This window comes from Gobio gobio (genome assembly GCF_949357685.1).
Source record: "Gobio gobio genome assembly, chromosome: 14".
NCBI lineage: Eukaryota > Metazoa > Chordata > Actinopteri > Cypriniformes > Gobionidae > Gobio > Gobio gobio.
In genome coordinates, this window is record NC_137107.1 from 53,780,427 (window position 1) to 53,802,926 (window position 22,500).

Sequence of the window (22,500 nt, forward strand, 5' to 3'; positions counted from 1 at the left end):
TAATGTGTGTGTGTGTGTGTGTCTCTCTCTCTGTCCACCTGTCTGTCTGTCTGTCAGTGCGACAGCTGCACAGGGAGTTCCTGCGCGCCGGGTCAAATGTCATGCAGACGTTCACTTTCTACGCCAGCGATGACAAACTGGAGAACAGGGGGAACAAGCTGACTTTCACTGTAAGCCTCACACACTCACATTGCACAAGCTCCTACCCGTGTGTGTGTGTGTGTGTGTGTGTGTGTGTGTGGTGTGTTTGCTCACCCGATGTCTGACCGCAGGGCCAGCAGATCAACGAGGCGGCCTGTGACCTGGCCAGAGAAGTGGCCAATGAGGGCGATGCGCTGGTGGCGGGCGGAGTCTCGCAGACGCCCTCATACCTGAGCTGCAAGAGCGAAGACGAGGTCAAGAAGATCTTCAAGAAGCAGCTGGACGTCTTCATCAAGAAGAACGTGGACTTTCTGATCGCAGAGGTAAACTAATTCCACACAGCTTTCGTTTGGTGAGTGTGTGTGAGTGAGTGAGTGTGTGTGTGTGAGTGAGTGAGTGTGTGTGTGAGTGAGTGTGTATGTGAGAGTGTGAGTGAGTGAGTGAGTGTGAGTGTGTGTGTGAGTGAGTGTGAGTGTGTGTGTGTGTGTGTGTGTGTGTGTGAGTGTGTGTGAGTGAGTGAGTGAGTGTGTGAGTGAGTGAGTGAGTGTGTGAGTGAGTGTGTGAGTGAGAGTGAGTGAGTGTGAGTGTGTGTGAGTGAGTGAGTGAGAGTGTGTGTGTGTGAGTGTGTGTGAGTGAGTGAGTGAGTGAGTGTGTGAGTGAGTGAGTGAGTGAGTGTGTGTGTGTGTGTGTGAGTGTGTGAGTGAGTGAGTGAGTGAGTGTGTCTGTGTGTGTGTGTGAGTGAGTGAGTGAGTGAGTGAGTGAGTGTGTGAGTGAGTGTGTGAGTGAGTGAGTGAGTGAGTGAGTGAGTGTGTGTGTGTGTGTGTGATTGGTTGGTTGGTTGGTTGGTTGATTGATCGATCGATTGATTGGTTGGCAGTACTTCGAGCACGTGGAGGAGGCTGAATGGGCCGTCCAGGCTCTGAAGGCAACAGGAAAGCCTGTGGCGGCGACGATGTGTATAGGACCTGAGGGAGACATGCACGGAGTGACCCCTGGAGAGTGTGCGGTCAGACTGGTCAAAGCAGGTGCGTACACATAAACACCTCGCTGACCCTTGACCCTGCGGACAGGAAGCGCTCTCACAGCACCACATTCCCATAATGCTGGAAGATCGGAGTCTCGGTCACATGACCAAGAACACAGCAAAAGTTACTTCGCATTACAATATTGAGTTACTCCCATTAAAAGTAACTAATCGAGTTACATTTTTAGAAAAGTAATGCGTTACATTAGTTTTGCGTCACCTGGGCTTTTTTGTTTTATAACAAATGAAATGTAAAGACTCTTCATGTCAAAATTGAAATAATAAGTCTAAATATTTTACATATTTAATTATTGTAGGTTTGCGTAATATATTCTGATTCTGCATTTTACAGCTTTTATTCATTTGGAGAAATAATGAATGTGTTTTTTTTGTGCAAGTGAGATGAGTAAATGCTCACATGTTCACACACACATACACACACTCACACACACATACACACACTCACACACACACACACACACACACACACACACACACACACACACATACACACACTCACACACACGCACACACAAACACACATACACACACTCACACACACACACACACACACACACACACACACACACACACACACTCGCAACATGAGGACAGGAGAGCTGGTAACTTGCGTTACATTTGAAAAAGTAACTCAGATATTTTGTCGTAAATGTAAAAGTAATGCACTAGTTATTTGAAAAAAGTAATCTGATTACTTAACTCACGTTACATGTAATGCCTCAACACTGTTCATAACGTTCTCAGAACGTTCTGGCAAGGTTCTTTCAATGTTATGAACAAACGTTCTTCCCGTAACGTTAATAGAACATAATCTGGTATTTAATAATGTTTTCATAATGTTCTGGCAAGGTTCTCTCAACCTTATGAGCAAACGTTCTTCCCGTAACGTTAATATAACGTACGGTAATCTGGTCTTTATTAATGTTTTCTGAACGTTCTGGCAAGGTTCTCTTAGCGTTATGAACAAACGTTCTTCTCGTAACGTTAATAGAACATAATCTGGTCTTTATGTTCTCTGAATGTTCTGGCAAGGTTCTCTCAACGTTATGAACAAACCTTCTTCCTGTAACGTTAATAGAACATAATATGGTCTTTAGTAATGTTCTCTGAATGTTCTGGCAAGGTTCTTTCAACGTTATGAACAAATATTCTTCCCGTAACGTTAATATAACGTAATCTGGTCTTTATTAATGTTCTCTGAACGTTCTGGCAAGGTTCTCTTAGCGTTATGAACAAACGTTCTTCTCGTAACGTTAATAGAACGTAATGTGGTCTTTAGTAATGTTCTCTGAACGTTCTGGCAAGGTTCTCTCAATGTTATGAACAAACGTTCTTCCTGTTACGTTAATAGAACGTAATCTGGTCTTTAGTAATGTTCTCTGAACGTTCTGGCAAGGTTCTCTCAACGTTATGAACAAACATTCTTCCCGTAACGTTAATAGAACGTAATCTGGTCTATAATAATGTTCTCAGAACGTTCTGGCAAGGTTCTCTCAACGTTATGAGCAAACGTTCTTCCTGTGACATTAATAGAACATAATCTGGTCTTTAATAACGTTCTCAGAATGTTCTGGCAAGGTTCTCTCAACGTTATGACAAACGTTCTTCCCATAACGTTAATAGAACGTAATCTGGTCTTTAGTAATGTTCTCTGAACGTTCTGGCAAGGTTCTCTCAATGTTATGAACAAACGTTCTTCCTGTTACGTTAATAGAACGTAATCTGGTCTCTAATAATGTTCTCTGAACGTTCTGGCAAGGTTCTCTCAACGTTATGAACAAACATTCTTCCCGTAACGTTAATAGAACGTAATCTGGTCTATAATAATGTTCTCAGAACGTTCTGGCAAGGTTCTCTCAACGTTATGAGCAAACGTTCTTCCTGTGACATTAATAGAACATAATCTGGTCTTTAATAACGTTCTCAGAATGTTCTGGCAAGGTTCTCTCAACGTTATGACAAACGTTCTTCCCATAACGTTAATAGAACGTAATCTGGTCTTTAGTAATGTTCTCTGAACGTTCTGGCAAGGTTCTCTCAATGTTATGAACAAACGTTCTTCCTGTTACGTTAATAGAACGTAATCTGGTCTCTAATAATGTTCTCTGAACGTTCTGGCAAGGTTCTCTCAACGTTATGAACAAACATTCTTCCCGTAACGTTAATAGAACGTAATCTGGTCTATAATAATGTTCTCAGAACGTTCTGGCAAGGTTCTCTCAACGTTATGAGCAAACGTTCTTCCTGTAACATTAATAGAACATAATCTGGTCTTTAATAACGTTCTCAGAATGTTCTGGCAAGGTTCTCTCAACGTTATGACAAACGTTCTTCCCATAACGTTAATAGAACGTAATCTGGTCTTTAGTAATGTTCTCTGAACGTTCTGGCAAGGTTCTCTCAATGTTATGAACAAACGTTCTTCCTGTTACGTTAATAGAACTTAATCTGGTCTTTAATAACGTTCTGGCAAGGTTCTCTCAACGTTATGAACAAACATTCTTCCCGTAACGTTAATAGAACGTAATCTGGTCTTTAATAATGTTCTCTGAATGTTCTGGCAAGGTTCTCTCAACGTTATGAACAAACATTCTTCCCGTAACGTTAATATAACGTAATCTGGTCTTTATTAATTTTCTCTGAACGTTCTGGCAAGGTTCTCTTAGCGTTATGAGCAAACGTTCTTCTCGTAACGTTAATAGAACGTAATCTGGTCTTTAGTAATGTTCTCTGAACATTCTGGCAAGGTTCTCTCAATGTTATGAACAAACGTTCTTTCTGTTACGTTAATAGAACGTAATCTGGTCTTTAATAACGTTCTGGCAAGGTTCTCTCAACGTTATGAACAAACATTCTTCCCGTAACGTTAATAGAACGTAATCTGGTCTATAATAATGTTCTCAGAACGTTCTGGCAAGGTTCTCTCAACGTTATGAGCAAACGTTCTTCCTGTAACATTAATAGAACATAATCTGGTCTTTAATAACGTTCTCAGAATGTTCTGGCAAGGTTCTCTCAACGTTATGACAAACGTTCTTCCCATAACGTTAATAGAACGTAATCTGGTCTTTAATAATGTTCTCAGAACGTTCTGGCAAGGTTCTCTCAACGTTATGAAAAAACGTGCTTCCTGTAACGTTTATAGAACGTAATCTGGTCTTTAATAACGTTCTGGCAAGGTTCTCTCAAAGTTATGAACAAACGTTCTTCTTGTAACGTTAATAGAACGTAATCTGGTCTTTAATAACATTCTGGCAAGGTTCTCTCAACGTTATGAACAAACATTCTTCCCGTAACGTTAATAGAACGTAATCTGGTCTATAATAATGTTCTCAGAACGTTCTGGCAAGGTTCTCTCAACGTTATGAGCAAACGTTCTTCCTGTAACATTAATAGAACATAATCTGGTCTTTAATAACGTTCTCAGAACGTTCTGGTAAGGTTCTCTCAACGTTACGAACAAACTTTCTTCCTGTAACGTTACTAGAACATAATCTGGTCTTTAATAACGTTCTCAGAATGTTCTGGCAAGGTTCTCTCAACGTTATGACAAACGTTCTTCCCATAACGTTAATAGAACGTAATCTGGTCTTTAATAATGTTCTCAGAACGTTCTGGTAAGGTTCTCTCAACGTTACGAACAAACTTTCTTCCCGTAACGTTAATAGAAAATAATCTGGTCTTTTATAACGTTCTCAGAACGTTCTGGCAAGGTTCTCTCAACGTTATGACTTCCCGTAACGTTAATAAGCCGTAATCTGGTGTTCAATAACGTTCTGGTGTCTGTTTCAGGTGCTGATATCGTGGGTGTGAACTGTCACTTTGACCCCATGACCTGCGTGAAGACCGTGGCCATGATGAAGGCGGCCGTGGAGAAAGCCGGTCTGAAAGCGCACTATATGACGCAGCCTCTGGCGTACCACACCCCCGACTGCAGCTGCCAGGGCTTCATCGACCTGCCCGAGTTCCCCTTCGGTACACACACACATTCCTGCCATAACGAATGCCATAAACAGCTCTCTTACTGAGACGAACGCGAGCCCATCTGTGTGTGTGTGTGTGTGTCCCTCAGCTCTGGAGCCGCGGATCCTGACGCGCTGGGAGATGCAGCAGTACGCCAGGGAGGCCTATAAGGCCGGCGTCCGCTTCATCGGCGGCTGCTGCGGGTACGAGCCCTATCACATCCGCGCCGTGGCAGAGGAGCTCGCCGTGGAGAGAGGATTCCTGCCCGAGGCGTCCCAGAAACACGGCATGTGGGGCAGCGGCCTGGAAATGCACACCAAGCCCTGGGTCAGAGCCAGGTGAGAGAGAGAGAGAGAGAGAGAGAGAGAGAGAGAGAGAGAAAACAGAAAACTCCCCTGAAACTGCCTCATCGTCCGACACATGACCAACACATGACCGACACATGACCGACACATGACCGACACATGACCGACACATGACCGGCACATGACCAACACATGACCAACAGATGACCGACACATGACCGACACATGACCGACACATGACCGACACATGACCAACACATGACCGACACATGACCGACACATGACCGACACATGACCGACACATGACCAACGCATGACCGACACATGACCGACACATGACCGACACATGACCGACACATGACCGGCACATGACCAACACATGACCAACAGATGACCGACACATGACCGACACATGACCGACACATGACCGACACATGACCGACACATGACCGACACATGACCGACACATGACCGACACATGACCGACACATGACCGACACATGACCGGCACATGACCAACACATGACCAACAGATGACCGACACATGACCGACACATGACCGACACATGACCAACACATGACCGACACATGACCGACACATGACCGACACATGACCGACACATGACCAACGCATGACCGACACATGACCGACACATGACCGGCACATGACCAACACATGACCAACAGATGACCGACACATGACCGACACATGACCGACACATGACCGACACATGACCGACACATGACCAACACATGACCGACACATGACCAACACATGACCGACACATGACCGACACATGACCGACACATGACCAACGCATGACATGACCAACGCATGACCAACGCATGACACATGACCAACTCATGACCAACACATGACCAACGCATGACACATGACCAACGCATGACCAACGCATGACCAACACATGACCAACGCATGACCAACGCATGACACATGACCAACACATGACCAACACATGACCAACACATGACCAACGCATGACCAACGCATGACCAACACATGACCAACACATGACCAACACATGACCAACACATGACCAACACATGACCAACGCATGACACATGACCAACTCATGACCAACACATGACCAACACATGACCAACACATGACCAACGCATGACCAACACATGACAAACACATGACCAACACATGACCAACACATGACCAACACAGGACCAACACAGGACCAACACATGACCAACACATGATCAACACATGACCAACACATGACCAACACATGACCGACTCATGACCAACACATGACCAACTCATGACCAACACATGACCAACTCATGACCGACTCATGACCAACACATGACCAACTCATGACCAACACATGACCAACTCATGACCCTGAAGTGTCTGAGAGACCGTGATTAGACTCTGAAACTGCCTCATCGTCACGGCATCCTCATTAACCCGTCTCCGGCGTGATGACTCCGATCTTTCAAATATTCCGATCTATTATGACCTCTGACCTGTAAAGTTTCCAGAATAATAATCATACGCTGTTTGTTAATTGGCCAGAGGAGAACTGCCCCCCCGACTGAGCCTGGTTTCTCCAAGGTTTATTTTCCTCCATTCTGCTCCTGATGGGGTTTTGGTTCTTGCCACTGTCGCCTCTGGCTTGTGTTGCTCAGTTGGGGACACTACATGTTCAACTAAATATCCAAATAAATCTAATTATTAAACTAAATTAACCATATAAACTAAATTACTGATGTCAGCGTTTTCTCCAGAATGGCTGAACAGCTGAATAAAATTATGCTGCATTATTTTCCTGTTTAACACTGTAAAGCTGCTCTGAGACAATCTGCATTGTTAAAGGGTTAGTTCACCCAAAACTGTAGATTGTGTCATTAATGACTCATAATGCTTCGAAGCTTCATGAGGCGGTGTTTTGAAATCGTCATCTCTATATAAGTCGTTATTTAGGGGTTTTTTGCGCACAGAAACTATTCTCGTCTTCATAAAGTTATTGTAGAGTCACTGTGGTGAGATGGACTTTGTAACTTTAGTCTTTAGTGTCTTTTAAGGGTCTTGAGAGTGTAAAGTTGAGCCAATGGAGGCCTTTCAGAGCATCAGATTTACACTAAAATATCTTCATTTGTGTCTGAAGATGAACGGAGGTCTGACGGGTGTCCAACCACATGAGGCTCAGTCATTAATGACACAATTTACAGTTTTGGGTGAACTAACCCTTTAAAAGTGCTATATAAATAAGGTTGACTTGACTTGAACAGTAGGTGTGTGTGTGTGTGTGTGTGTGATGACCGTCTGTCTCTGTGCTCCGCAGGGCCCGTCGTGATTACTGGGAGAAGCTGAAGCCCGCGTCCGGTCGCCCGCTGTGCCCGTCCATGTCCGCTCCCGACGGCTGGGGGGTCACCAAAGGTCACACCGAGCTCATGCAGCAGCGGGAGGCCACGACCCAAGAGCAGCTGCGCCCGCTGTTCCAGAAAGCCGACGCCAAAAACTGAGCGGGTCAGAGGTCGAGCTGCGGGTCAGAGGTCGAGCTGCGGCCGCGTTTAGATCCGAGCGAGAGAGAGATCTCTTCCTCAGTGTACGTTTACGACCCAAACGCCTTCCCATGAATACGATTGTTTACTTCAGCAGGACCAGACGTTCTGCAGAAACCAATAAACTCAAATGTGTTTAAAAGTTTAATTTAGCCTTTGGAGGTGTAACCCACTGTCTAGTCTTCGGATGACTGCATTCCAGATGTTCAGAACACTCCTGACACAGAATAAACTTCATCTTCATCTCACTCACTCGCATTCTCACTGGTTTTTAAGCTTTAAGTTTTAATGATTAAAGGCACAGTATGTAAGATATCCACCAGATCAGTGTTAGACATTAGTGCATTATCCCAAATGTGTCCAAGAATGTGTACGTTTTCTCCAGGACACGGCCCGTGTGTGTGTGGCGCCCATCAGTGACATCATTCCCGCCGGTGTTATTGTGCGGTTACCATGGCAACACTAGCGGTGCTTTAATATCTGATGTGTTTTATTAGCCACTGTTTGGATCATTGATGGACAGAAACTCCTCATTGTTCTCCAGCTCAACACAGTTAGTCTGATTGTGTAAATCTGCTGTTGTTGATTTACCCAGAATGCCATGTTTTCCTGCCTCATATGATCTCGCTCACTGCAGTGTGAACAAGTGTCTCATAGTAGCGCCCAGACAACATTACAACATCACTTTAACACACTCACATGTGTGTGAGAGGATCAAACACACACACACACGAGCGGAAGAAGCGGAAGCGCTCGCGGCAGAATAAAAGCTCCGCCCACTCAGAGTCGAGTAATTACACACTGTGCCTTTAAGATGTGATCCTGATTAACTTCAGGATCATGATCTGAATATGAGCGCTTTTAAAACAGCGACAACATCCACTGGTAAAGAAGGAGTTCGAAAAATATATATATATATATATATATATTAAACATAAAACGGGTGGGTCACGAGCATAAAATAAATCGGAACATATTGACAAATTATGAGAATTACATGACACTGAAGAAAGGAAAAAAGAGTTGCAAGCAAATGTTTTAAGGCTTTTTTGGTTCTCAGACAATTGAAATGAGGTATTTTCCAAGTTCTTTCATAAAAATAAAGTTTCTCCTGAAGCCGATACTGAAGGGCCTTAAGCTGCAGTTCATGGTCTGGCCACTAGAGGAGCAGAATCTCACTGAGCTGATGTTAAAATGGCCGACTTTACAGCAGAAGAACACATGTTTACAGTCTGGCACAAACTGTGCTTTTGGTCTGTACGGCTAATGTTGCCCTTCATGACGACTGTGAGGGGAAATGTTTTTATAACTCATTCCTTTACATTATATAAAGCCTTAAAGTTCTGCATAATTAAGGGCGTGGCCACTTTGAGTGACAGGTGGATTGCCGTTTGTCTGCTGTCTGTTAGTCCTCAGCTCCGCCCACGTCCCGCCTCTTTGCCCATTTTCTGTTATCTGGGAGTGACGGATAAGATGGCGACGGCCAGCTCGACCCGACTTTACGCTTCAGAACTCTCTTCAGAATCCTGCGGGAGACGTCACGGACACTACGCCCAGATGTTTTTACAGTCTATGGTAAATATATATGAAGAATGAATAATAGTACATTTACGTCGCCTAGTCTATCCTTCAGTCAGCCCAGATGACGAATGGCCCGCGCGGCCCACTTAAGGGAAAAACTCTCATCTATTTCAGTTCTTCCAGAAAAATGCGGCTTTTTTTTGTGATTGTTGCGGGCAAAAATCCTTGATTATGCGGCACGTTTTCTTAAAAAATGCGATGAAAAATGCGGGATATTTATGCAATTTTATGCGATAAAATTGCGGGAACTTGCAAAAACTGCGGTTTGATGAGAAAGAGAAAAAAAGCACTGCATCACAGAAAGTGCTGGAATATTTAAGTTCTCATCTTGTTTTATTGAAGACCTTAATAATGGCTCAAATTTACAAAACATTTAGTCAATCAAGTTCTGTAGCTTTACAAAAGGAATATGCTACAACTTCTGAAAAAATTAATAAATAACTTCCTGTATTACAGATGTCGCTATACAAAACAGACATTTGAGTGCTTCCAATGCACAAAGTGCAATCTCTTAAAGGGTTAGTTCACCTAAAAATGAAAATTCTGTCATTAATGACTTCCCTTTATGTTGTTGGACACAAATTAAGATATTTTAGTTGAATTCCGATGGCTCAGAAAGGCCTCCATTGGCACAATGTACACTCTCAAGACCCATAAAAGGTAGCCTACTAAAGACTAAAGTTACAAAGTCCATCTCACTACAGCGGCTCTACAATAACTTTATGAAGTGACGATAATAGTTATTGTGTGCAAAAAAAACTAAATAACGACTTATATAGTGATGACTGATTTCAAAACACAGCATCATGATGCTATGAATCATCGAGTCGATTCATGATTCGGATCGCGTGTCAAACTGCTGAAATACGTGACTTTGGCGATCCAACCTGCTGAATCGACTCATTGATTCATAACGCTTCAAACCGCTGAATCGACTCATTGATTCATAACGCTTCAAACCGCTGAATCGACTCATTGATTCATAACGCTTCAAACCGCTGAATCAACTCATTGATTCATAACGCTTCAAACCGCTGAATCAACTCATTGATTCATAACGCTTCAAACCGCTGAATCGTCTCATTGATTCATAACGCTTCGAACCGCTGAATCGACTCATTGATTCATAACGCTCTGAAGCTTCATGATGCTGTGTTTTGAAATCAGTCAGCACACAGGGAAACTGCTTTGCTCTTTTGCTGTTATTTTTGTTGGCCAATGGGAGTTTGTGCTTCATCATGGTTTCAGCGATATCTATGGTTTCTCCACGGGGTTTGAAGCTTTTCGATGACGTTCGCGTCGGGTAATCACGTCACTTCAAAACGTTCCCATGGCAATAGGCGGAAATGGCGGCTCTTGTGTGAAGTAAACGAAAATTTTTCAACTTTCTGCTAATATATATGACTTTTTTTGCAACGAAAATGCGGGGATTATGAAATCATGATAGCCCCGCATATTTTGCACGCGGAAATAGGCAATTTATGCGGCGAAAGTGCGGCGTATTTGAAAAAATTTGGCTGATTATGCGTTAAATCACGCGATCGCATAATCGCGTTTTTCTGGAGGGACTGCTATTTATCCTGATCAGTCTCAGTGGTGTAAAGCGCTCGTCAATGTCAAAAGGTTTGAGCTATCCAATCAAATCGAAGGAGGCGGGGTTTATTGTCCACAGAAACTGAGGTGCGAGCTGAGGTGAGATCAACAGCTGAACATGAGGAGTCAATACAGCAATATTTCCTCAATGTTTACGATTAAAAACAAGTTAAACAATACACATTCCTTTCCAGAGTTGCAAACTACTAGCCTGGCTCCGCCCTCCTCCCTCCTCCCTGCTTCCACTCAATGTTCATTTTCCTTCAGTTCTCCGTCTGGGACTGCGGCATAGTCTTAGGTTTTCTCTGAACAAATTTTTACCGGTCCAATGAGAACGATGAGGTTGATGTCTGCGCTAGTTTGAGTTGTAGTTCAGTAATGGCGGCGGAGAAAGATGCGAGCGAAGCCATTCATCTGGTTGTGGCACCGCTGCCGAGTATCCAGAAGTTATAACCTTTCCAGCTCACTCTGTTAGTGCTGAAGGAGTTGCTGGAGCTCTATTCGGACGGTGATTGTTTCTTGTGTGGTCGTAATGTATTGTCATCATTTACAGCGGCTAGTCAGTGATTGTATTGCCGTCCGTCTCCCACCACCCGCGTAAAATCCCCCGCCGAATGACCTCCTGCTTTAGACAAACACCAGGTCCTGTGGTCATTTCACTGCTGTCCGAATCCACATCTCTGAGTTTCCAAGAATATATCAATTAAAAATTCACTGTTTATATCCTTTTTGACCCCTGCTGAGCACCGTACGGTCATTTGGATGCATTTCTAGACTTGTATTTCTTTAAATGCTGGCGAGTGTTTCCAAGAGCGATATATTTAATCACCGCTCAAAAATTAAACAGAAGAAAAGCACGTGAACATTTGTACTAGGCCGTTATTTACAGCAGCATTTATTCTTATCATACCAAGCATATGATATTTAATTTACAGCACAATCATGTTATGAACCCCGTGAGCAGCCGTTCCCGATCCCACAACTCTCCACTGTGAGTAAAGCTCAACCCCAATGCAGAGGTTTGGGTTTTATCACTGAGGATCTGCAGTTATTTCTATGATCTTTAAATGAAGTGTAGAGAGTCTGGTAAGACCAGGCTAGCAAACGACTGCTGACCTCTATTTCTCAGATTGTAATGCCATTTACGTTTTCATTAAAAAAACCTTCAGGACCAATATCATTTTTAAAGGTCCCGTGTTTTTTTGAAGCTTTGATTGTGTTTACAGTGTGCAATATAACATGTGTTCATGTTTCGCGTGTAAAAAAAACACAGTATTTTTCACACAGTTTACTGATCTGTATACTGCTGTTCTCACTGTCCTCAAAACGGCTTGAGGATTTCCCTGTTCTATGAAGTCCCTCCTTCAGAAACACGTAACGAGTTCTGATTGGGCCAGCGGTTCCCGTGTTGTGATTGGACAGCAGCTTAGCGCACGCAGAGCGCACGTTACCGGAAAGGTCGCGCCTCTCACCATAACGGGGATGCGTGCGCTCAATGATCTCTAAGTACAGCGGCCCTGGGAAAGCCAAACAAAGGTGACTTGACTCCGGGATGAAAATAACAGCGTCTCGACGACATGGCGACAAACAAACTATACAAACGCAACCGAACGCAACACTTCCTCTTCTCCACGCGGGAGCAACAAGACCACGCCCCCTTTTCCGCGTACTCTTGTGGGCGGAGGTTAGTCGGCAAACTGTTCTACTGACGTCATTAAAGCAGGATGTACAGGATGTAGAACAAACCGGCCGCTCGCTGTAGGCTTTTAAAGGGAACTTCTGTTAAATAAAATATCTCGCTTGGCATTGAACTTTGAGCTTTATAACAGGTATTATTTATGCTCTAACAGCAACATTACACACTAACTAAAGTTTGAAAAATGGGATCACGAAGAACAGGACCTTTAAACAATTGGAGCTCCATAAAATGACAGAGGTCAAGCTCCTGAAAGGACAGATACTATAACCACTAAAGGCACCATACACACTCCACAAGCTCTACACACTAACCCTAACCCTGAGACCAGAGCATTTCTTTATAATATAAAGTTTATATGGACTGATGTTATGGTAGGTATTGAACTTTAGTGATATTAAACTTCACTGTATGGAAAAGATTTCAAAATGTGTACAAAAAAAAAAAAATCTAAATGATTTATTAATTGCCATGTGCACCAGGAAAGACCAATTATAACCTAAAATCTGGAGACAATTTTAACCAAAAATGTTAAAACCCCACATTAATAAATTGAGTTGTATAGAGCCAATGTCATATTTTGTTCTATTATAGCGCCACCAAGAGTTTTTTGTGTGTGTCCTCGGAGTGAGCCCATACACGTGTGTGTCAATTTTGGTGAAAATCTCTCATTTCGTTTTGGAGTTATAGACATTTATATGACAAAGCACGTAAAAAATGACTGACACCAGACTTTGATTGGATTTTACTCCCCCTTACTATCAATATTTTGACATTGGTTTATTTCGCTATTGACCTATGTTTCTAAACTTCTGACGCTGGTTTCGTCTCGATCAGACTAGCAGTTTCGAAGATATCAGCTAACGTTTTATAAGCATTAAATTACAACGCTGCACAAACCATACGCCGAAACCTGGCAAGTCTGGTATTGTTGGACTCGGCAAGGATTCAGGAGATAAAAAAAGTTACTCCCATGAAAATACGTCAACCACACCTAAAGTTATATGCGTTTGAAAAAGAAAATATTCTCCACTAGGTGGCGCTGTTTAGAAACTTCTCAGGCTCCTTCAGGGCATCGTGCTGATGACCCACACCGAGTTTCAGAACAATCCGTTCATGTGTTCATAAAATACAGCATTTTAGAACATAATTCAAAATGGCCGACAGACAAAATGGCGATACATTTTTGGACAAACGGTTCAGAAATTATAAGCAAAATTAGCCATTTTTCGTATCTCCGGACCAGTAGGTGGCGCTGTGCCGAAACGCTGCATGTCGCCTCAGGTCATGCTTGTGATGACATGTACCAAGTTTGGTTTGAATACGATAAAGTGTTGCGGAGATACAGCCTTACGTGTCTTTTCACAACCTCTATATAAAATTTGTTTGCGCGTTTATCGAAAACGATTTGATGCATCAACTTGAATTCCATAAAGTTTTGTCAGCACCGTCTGAAGATGATCTGGTTCAATTTTCGTGCAAATCAGGCGAACCGTCTAGGACGATTTCGCAAAAGTAGGTTTTTCTGAAAATTCAAAATGGCGGGGAAATTTTCATGACAAAATGGCGTCACTCGAATCGGCTTGAGCTCAGGAATCAGAGGTTATTAGCATAAACATGAGTCAACTTTGGACTGGTGGTGGCGCTAGAGGGATTGAGTTAGAGACTCCAAATTTGCTACAGTGACAGCGCAGACTGTCCTCTATGAGTGTGCCAAATTACACAACTGTTTACCGTACGATATTATGGGCTGCCAGACTCCAGAGCGGAAGAAGAAGAAGAATAGGGACGCTAACGGTTTCAATAAGAGCCTACACACCTTCAGTGCTTGGCCCCTAATAATAGCAGTTATATTGTTGTGTTAGTAAGTGGTGTTTAAAATGAGCTGGTGAGTTTATGGTGAGAGGAAAAGCTTTTCTTCAAAAGCAAAATTAATGTCCTATTATCACTGAAGTATCTGTGTTGTAAAAGCGCTTATAAATGAAGGTGAGGTGATCTAACATGACTTGAGGTGTTGCGGACCGGTTGTTATGGGCCACTTTTTTGCCCAGTCCGCCCCTGTGTGTGTGTGTGTGTGTGTGTGTGTGTGGGGCGGTCAGTGGCGCCCTCTGCTGGACGGACATGGACATTACTGCAGCCAAAACAACAACAAACCGCGAACACGGAGGAGGAGGAGCAGGAGGAGACTATGGAAGCACAATTCCGTTACACAAGAGGGAAAACATCAAGACAAAAGGCGAATTTATGACATAGTACATCGAAATTATGACTTTAAAAGTCGAAATTATGACAAAAAGTATAGTTTCTGACTTAAAAGTTATGACATAGTTATGACTTTTTGTACGTTGTAATGTCATAAATATAATTAAGATGTACCAATAAATCCTGATTTGTTTGGCTTATGTAGCAGAAACGGGCTACCGTAGTAATCACACGTTACGTGATTAATTATTCATGAGTGAAAAACACGTCATGGTGAATTATTGATCAGAGAGAGAGAGAGAGAGAGAGAGAGAGAGAGAGAGAGAGAGAGAGAGAGAGAGAGAGAGAGAGAGAGAGAGAGAGAGAGAGAGAGAGAGAGAGAGAGAGAGAGAGAGAATAGCTCAACAGCTGAAGAAACACAAAACAAAGAGTAAACATTTGAGGAGACGCCACGACGACCCCCGTGCGTCATCACGCAGAGTGCGTGTCCCACGTGCAGATGTTTACGTCCTCCTCTCTGTGACGTCAGCGCCCAGTCGTCGTCGGATGAGAAACATTCGCGATGTTAAAGATGCGGATTAGCGCACAAAAGGCTTCGCAGGCGGCAGGTGACGCGACGCGCGCAGGTGTGCCGCGCGAACGACGCGCGCGTTAAGGCGAGTTTTGCGTTATTGACGGACGGTTGAGAGTGTGTTCATCCGCGTCCGTTAGCCTCTGGCCTTTCTTCTCCCCGACAGACCGGATTCCGGTTCGGGTTTCTTTGTTACGCGCACGTCGTCCGCGATGGAGGACGCGCTCGAGTCCGGATGGGTCTCGGTCAGACCCAATGTCTTCGAGGAGAAGGACAAGCACAAGTTCGTCTTCATCGTCGCCTGGAACGAGATCGAAGGAAAGTTCGCCGTCACGTGCCACGACCGAACGGTCCAGAAGCGCGCGCACTCGGTGCTCGAGGCGGAGGACGCGGCGGACGCGCGCGAGGACTTCAGCTGGGCCGGACTCTTCTCCTTCCAGGACACGCGCGCCGCGCACCTGCAGCTGTGCGCCGTGAACTCTGACCTCGAGCCGTGCCTGCCCGCGCTCCCGGAGGAGCAGACCGTGTGGTCGGTGCTGTTCGGCGCGCCGGAGATGCGCGCGCGCGACACCGAGGCGCTCTGCTTCCAGCTGCAGGTGTACCTCGGGCACGCGCTCGACACCTGCGGGTGGAAGATCCTGTCTCAGGTGCTGTTCCCGGACAGCGACGACTCCGAGGAGTATTACGAGAGCCTGAGCGAGCTGCGGCAGACCGGCTACGAGGACGCGCTCCAGAGGGCCAAGGGACACCTGCAGCAGGTGAGAGCGCGCGCACGCGACCGGCCGCTAGAATAATAACAACCGTAAAACATGTATTCAGTAGTCAATCTCGCGAGATGTGATCTATCACTAACATCGTTTTCTATAGCACGTGACACAAACAAACACACACACGTGTCTCTACATAAACTCTAATAGTTGTTATTACTCAGTACTTACACTGTGACAACGACACCTTACAGTAAAGTTTATATTTAAGTTTTGAGTAATAATAATGCACTTCTATAGGGTTAGTTGAGTGTAATTATAGATCATGTGTAGTTAGTATCTACACACAGTGAGTAAATAATAAAGAAATGACAGGTAACACTGAGGTAAACAGGAAGTGTGTGTGTGTGTGTGTGTGTGTGTGTGTGTGTGTGTGTGTGTGTGTGTGTGAGTGCGTGTGTGTGTGTGTGTGTGTGTGAGTGAGCGGGAAACGTGTGTCCATCCATAACTGAGATATTATTAACGGGAGTGTTGATTGGTTGCTCTGGGATGTGGGCGGAGCCGAAACTCTACAGTAGAACTCACTCTGGTGAAGTAGGACTCCGGTCAGAGGTCCATCATCAGCACACGGGTCACTGAACACACACACACACACACACACACACACACACACACACACACACACACACACACACCATCTGTCAGACGCTCAGCGCCGCAACCCGATCCAGCATCAGCTGCCACCACACAATGAGTGTGGGACACACACACACACACACACACACACACACACTGATACACACACACACACACACACACACACACACACACACACACTGATACAAGCACACTCACTGATACATACATACACACACACACACACACACACACACTGATACACGCACACTCACTGATACATACACACACACACTGATACACGCACACTCACTGATACATACACACACACACACACACACACACACACACACTGATACACGCACACTCACTGATACATACACACACACACACAGACACACACACACTGATACACGCACACTCACTGATACATACACACACACACACACACACACACACACACACACACACACACACTGATACACGCACACTCACTGATACATACACACACACACACACAGACACACACACACTGATACACGCACACTCACTGATACACACACACACACACACACACACACACACTGATACACGCACACTAACTGATACATACACACACACACACACACACACACTGATACACACACACTCACTGACACATACACACACACACACACACTGATACACATACACACACTCACACACACACACACACACACACACACACACACACACACTCACACTGATACACACACACACAAACACACACACACACACACACTGATACACACACACACACACACACACACTGATATACACACCCACACCCACACTGATACATACATACACACACACACACTCTGATACACACACACACGCACACACTCACACAGATATACACACACACACACACACACTGATATACACACCCACACCCACACTGATACATACATACACACACACACACTCTGATACACACACACACGCACACACTCACACAGATATACACACACACACACACACACACTGATATATACACACACACACACACACTGATATATACACACACACACACTGATATACACACACACACACACACACACACACACACACACACACTGATATACACACACACGCACACACTGATATATACACACACACACACTGATATACACACACACACACTGATATACACACACACACACTGATATACACACACACGCACACACTGATATATACACACACACACACTGATATACACACACACACACACACACACACTGATACACACACACACACTGATATACACACTCGATACCCCAATCTTGTCTTCGGTACGGAACCACAATCTAATACCGAAGTACTGATATTGAATCGAGACCATACAGGGTCTGAATTTTGGTGCACATAATTTTACTCACTCTCGCAAGTTTAGGTTTTATGAAGCGGGAAATTACCGCAAATCTTTATTATTAAATTAATCAACAAAGATTAATCACATCAAATCTGGCATTTGTTAACTATTTAGTAAGAAGTAATTTCAGCAATACTGCGCATCTTCTCTAGCTCTCAAAATGAGCAGATCGCTTCTGTCTTTAAAAGACATCGTACACTAGAGTAATGAGCGCTCGGATTCAACACTTTCACTGGCGTCTCGGGAGCTTTTTAACGTCTTTTTAAACCTCGCCAATTTGAACATGCAAGCGATTTTATAGAATTTCATAATACGGTATGGGAGCTTTTCTTTGTGCTCATACCAACAACACACACACAAGCCAAAAGAGCTCGCGCTTCCAAATTAAGTTGTTTTTCCTTCGTCAAATACACACTAAGTTACGTCAAAAATGTCCATCTTTAGTGAGTCGTCACATTAACACAGCCGGTTATGTCTTTCGCGAATATAGTGCAATGCGTGCAAATATTATGAGATCTAAACATCACTGGTTGAAACGAACGCTGGAGATTTCATGATATTTAAGCGATACGATCTTATGTGCGTTGACGAGTGTTAAAAGAAAATAAATGTCTAACTTAGTTAGATCATTTGATTTATGCACACCTGTCGATCTCTTAATGTCTTATACAAGACAGGAATAGTGAGTGGCAGATGCTTGGCGAGGTTTGATGGTTCTTCAGCAGTTTTATAAGAAAAGTAATGCCAAATTTCACGTCTAATCCTCTCTTTATTAATGAGTTTTGTGCGAGTTGAGTGAGAATCAACTGCTGTATTCATCTTGTTCCTCTATGGCACCACATTTGCTGGTTTCGCGTCAGTTTGTGTAGCGCACATCTAGCGGTGAACTTCAGAACAGCAGCATATACCCAAAGGAGCAGAATCATGATATCGTACCGTTTGAAATAAAATATATACCGCGCATCCCTAACACACACACACTGACACACACACACACACAGTGTCAGCGAGATACAGCGACGCTAACTCAACTACACCAGCTCAGTTACTTTATCCAGAAACTAGTGCGACTAAAGCTACTTCTGCTCTGGGTTCTGACCAGAGCCAGCCTGAGATGAGCGGAGCAATATTCACTGTTTCTGTTCCATTTCAGCAGCAAAAAAAAATTCCAAACAAAGATCACAGCAGAACCATAACCCGTCTCACAGCATCAGTGTGTGTTAGTGAAGAACCATAACCCGTCTCACTGCATCAGTGTGTGTTAGTGAAGAACCATAACCCGTCTCACTGCATCAGTGTGTGTTACTGAAGAACCATAACCCGTCTCACTGCATCAGTGTGTGTTAGTGAAGAACCATAACCCGTCTCACTGCATCAGTGTGTGTTACTGAAGAACCATAACCCGTCTCACTGCATCAGTGTGTGTTACTGAAGAACCATAACCCGTCTCACAGCATCAGTGTGTGTTAGTGAAGAACCATAACCCGTCTCACTGCATCAGTGTGTGTTAGTGAAGAACCATAACCCGTCTCACAGCATCAGTGTGTGTTACTGAAGAACCATAACCCGTCTCACTGCATCAGTGTGTGTTACTGAAGAACCATAACCCGTCTCACTGCATCAGTGTGTGTTACTGAAGAACCATAACCCGTCTCACTGCATCAGTGTGTGTTACTGAAGAACCATAACCCGTCTCACTGCATCAGTGTGTGTTAGTGAAGAACCATAACCCGTCTCACAGCATCAGTGTGTGTTAGTGAAGAACCATAACCCGTCTCACAGCATCAGTGTGTGTTACTGAAGAACCATAACCCGTCTCACAGCATCAGTGTGTGTTACTGAAGAACCATAACCCGTCTCACTGCATCAGTGTGTGTTAGTGAAGAACCATAACCCGTCTCACTGCATCAGTGTGTGTTACTGAAGAACCATAACCCGTCTCACTGCATCAGTGTGTGTTACTGAAGAACCATAACCCGTCTCACTGCATCAGTGTGTGTTAGTGAAGAACCATAACCCGTCTCACAGCATCAGTGTGTGTTACTGAAGAACCATAACCCGTCTCACTGCATCAGTGTGTGTTACAGCAGAACCATAACCCGTCTCACTGCATCAGTGTGTGTTACAGCAGAACCATAACCCGTCTCACTGCATCAGTGTGTGTTACTGAAGAACCATAACCCGTCTCACTGCATCAGTGTGTGTTACTGAAGAACCATAACCCGTCTCACAGCATCAGTGTGTGTTACTGAAGAACCATAACCCGTCTCACAGCATCAGTGTGTGTTACTGAAGAACCATAACCTGTCTCACTGCATCAGTGTGTGTTACTGAAGAACCATAACCCGTCTCACTGCATCAGTGTGTGTTACAGCAGAACCATAACCCGTCTCACTGCATCAGTGTGTGTTACTGAAGAACCATAACCCGTCTCACTGCATCAGTGTGTGTTAGTGAAGAACCATAACCCGTCTCACAGCATCAGTGTGTGTTACTGAAGAACCATAACCCGTCTCACTGCATCAGTGTGTGTTAGTGAAGAACCATAACCCGTCTCACAGCATCAGTGTGTGTTACTGAAGAACCATAACCCGTCTCACTGCATCAGTGTGTGTTAGTGAAGAACCATAACCCGTCTCACAGCATCAGTGTGTGTTAGTGAAGAACCATAACCCGTCTCACAGCATCAGTGTGTGTTACTGAAGAACCATAACCCGTCTCACTGCATCAGTGTGTGTTAGTGAAGAACCATAACCCGTCTCACTGCATCAGTGTGTGTTAGTGAAGAACCATAACCCGTCTCACAGCATCAGTGTGTGTTACTGAAGAACCATAACCCGTCTCACTGCATCAGTGTGTGTTAGTGAAGAACCATAACCCGTCTCACAGCATCAGTGTGTGTTAGTGAAGAACCATAACCCGTCTCACAGCATCAGTGTGTGTTACTGAAGAACCATAACCCGTCTCACAGCATCAGTGTGTGTTACTGAAGAACCATAACCCGTCTCACTGCATCAGTGTGTGTTAGTGAAGAACCATAACCCGTCTCACAGCATCAGTGTGTGTTAGTGAAGAACCATAACCCGTCTCACAGCATCAGTGTGTGTTAGTGAAGAACCATAACCCGTCTCACAGCATCAGTGTGTGTTAGTGAAGAACCATAACCCGTCTCACAGCATCAGTGTGTGTTAGTGAAGAACCATAACCCGTCTCACAGCATCAGTGTGTGTTACTGAAGAACCATAACCCGTCTCACTGCATCAGTGTGTGTTAGTGAAGAACCATAACCCGTCTCACAGCATCAGTGTGTGTTAGTGAAGAACCATAACCCGTCTCACAGCATCAGTGTGTGTTAGTGAAGAACCATAACCCGTCTCACAGCATCAGTGTGTGTTAGTGAAGAACCATAACCCGTCTCACTGCATCAGTGTGTGTTAGTGAAGAACCATAACCCGTCTCACAGCATCAGTGTGTGTTAGTGAAGAACCATAACCCGTCTCACAGCATCAGTGTGTTACAGCAGAACCATAACCCGTCTCACTGCATCAGTGTGTGTTAGTGAAGAACCATAACCCGTCTCACTGCATCAGTGTGTGTTAGTGAAGAACCATAACCCGTCTCACTGCATCAGTGTGTTACAGCAGAACCATAACCCGTCTCACAGCATCAGTGTGTGTTACTGAAGAACCATAACCCGTCTCACTGCATCAGTGTGTGTTAGTGAAGAACCATAACCCGTCTCACAGCATCAGTGTGTGTTAGTGAAGAACCATAACCCGTCTCACAGCATCAGTGTGTGTTACTGAAGAACCATAACCCGTCTCACTGCATCAGTGTGTGTTAGTGAAGAACCATAACCCGTCTCACAGCATCAGTGTGTGTTACTGAAGAACCATAACCCGTCTCACAGCATCAGTGTGTGTTACTGAAGAACCATAACCCGTCTCACTGCATCAGTGTGTGTTAGTGAAGAACCATAACCCGTCTCACAGCATCAGTGTGTGTTAGTGAAGAACCATAACCCGTCTCACAGCATCAGTGTGTGTTACTGAAGAACCATAACCCGTCTCACTGCATCAGTGTGTGTTAGTGAAGAACCATAACCCGT

The 22,500-nt window shown here is 44.3% G+C and overlaps 2 protein-coding genes across 2 annotated transcripts in view; both read left to right on the plus strand.

Moving 5' to 3' along the window:
* bhmt (betaine-homocysteine methyltransferase) overlaps nucleotides 1-8,240 on the plus strand; it is a 9,327-nt gene extending 1,087 nt beyond the window's left edge. Inside the window, exons 3-8 of the mRNA XM_079836004.1 lie at nucleotides 58-170; nucleotides 273-464; nucleotides 1,019-1,166; nucleotides 4,979-5,161; nucleotides 5,259-5,487; nucleotides 7,773-8,240. Coding sequence (XP_079692130.1) covers nucleotides 58-170; nucleotides 273-464; nucleotides 1,019-1,166; nucleotides 4,979-5,161; nucleotides 5,259-5,487; nucleotides 7,773-7,953 — 1,046 coding nt within the window. The 3' untranslated portion in view covers nucleotides 7,954-8,240. The remainder of the gene's footprint in view (nucleotides 1-57; nucleotides 171-272; nucleotides 465-1,018; nucleotides 1,167-4,978; nucleotides 5,162-5,258; nucleotides 5,488-7,772) is intronic.
* Nucleotides 8,241-15,593: 7,353 nt separating this feature from the next.
* The window catches only part of jmy (junction mediating and regulatory protein, p53 cofactor), a 36,837-nt gene continuing 29,930 nt past the window's right edge, over nucleotides 15,594-22,500 (plus strand). The window contains exon 1 of the mRNA XM_079834999.1: nucleotides 15,594-16,393. Coding sequence (XP_079691125.1) covers nucleotides 15,848-16,393 — 546 coding nt within the window. The 5' untranslated portion in view covers nucleotides 15,594-15,847. The remainder of the gene's footprint in view (nucleotides 16,394-22,500) is intronic.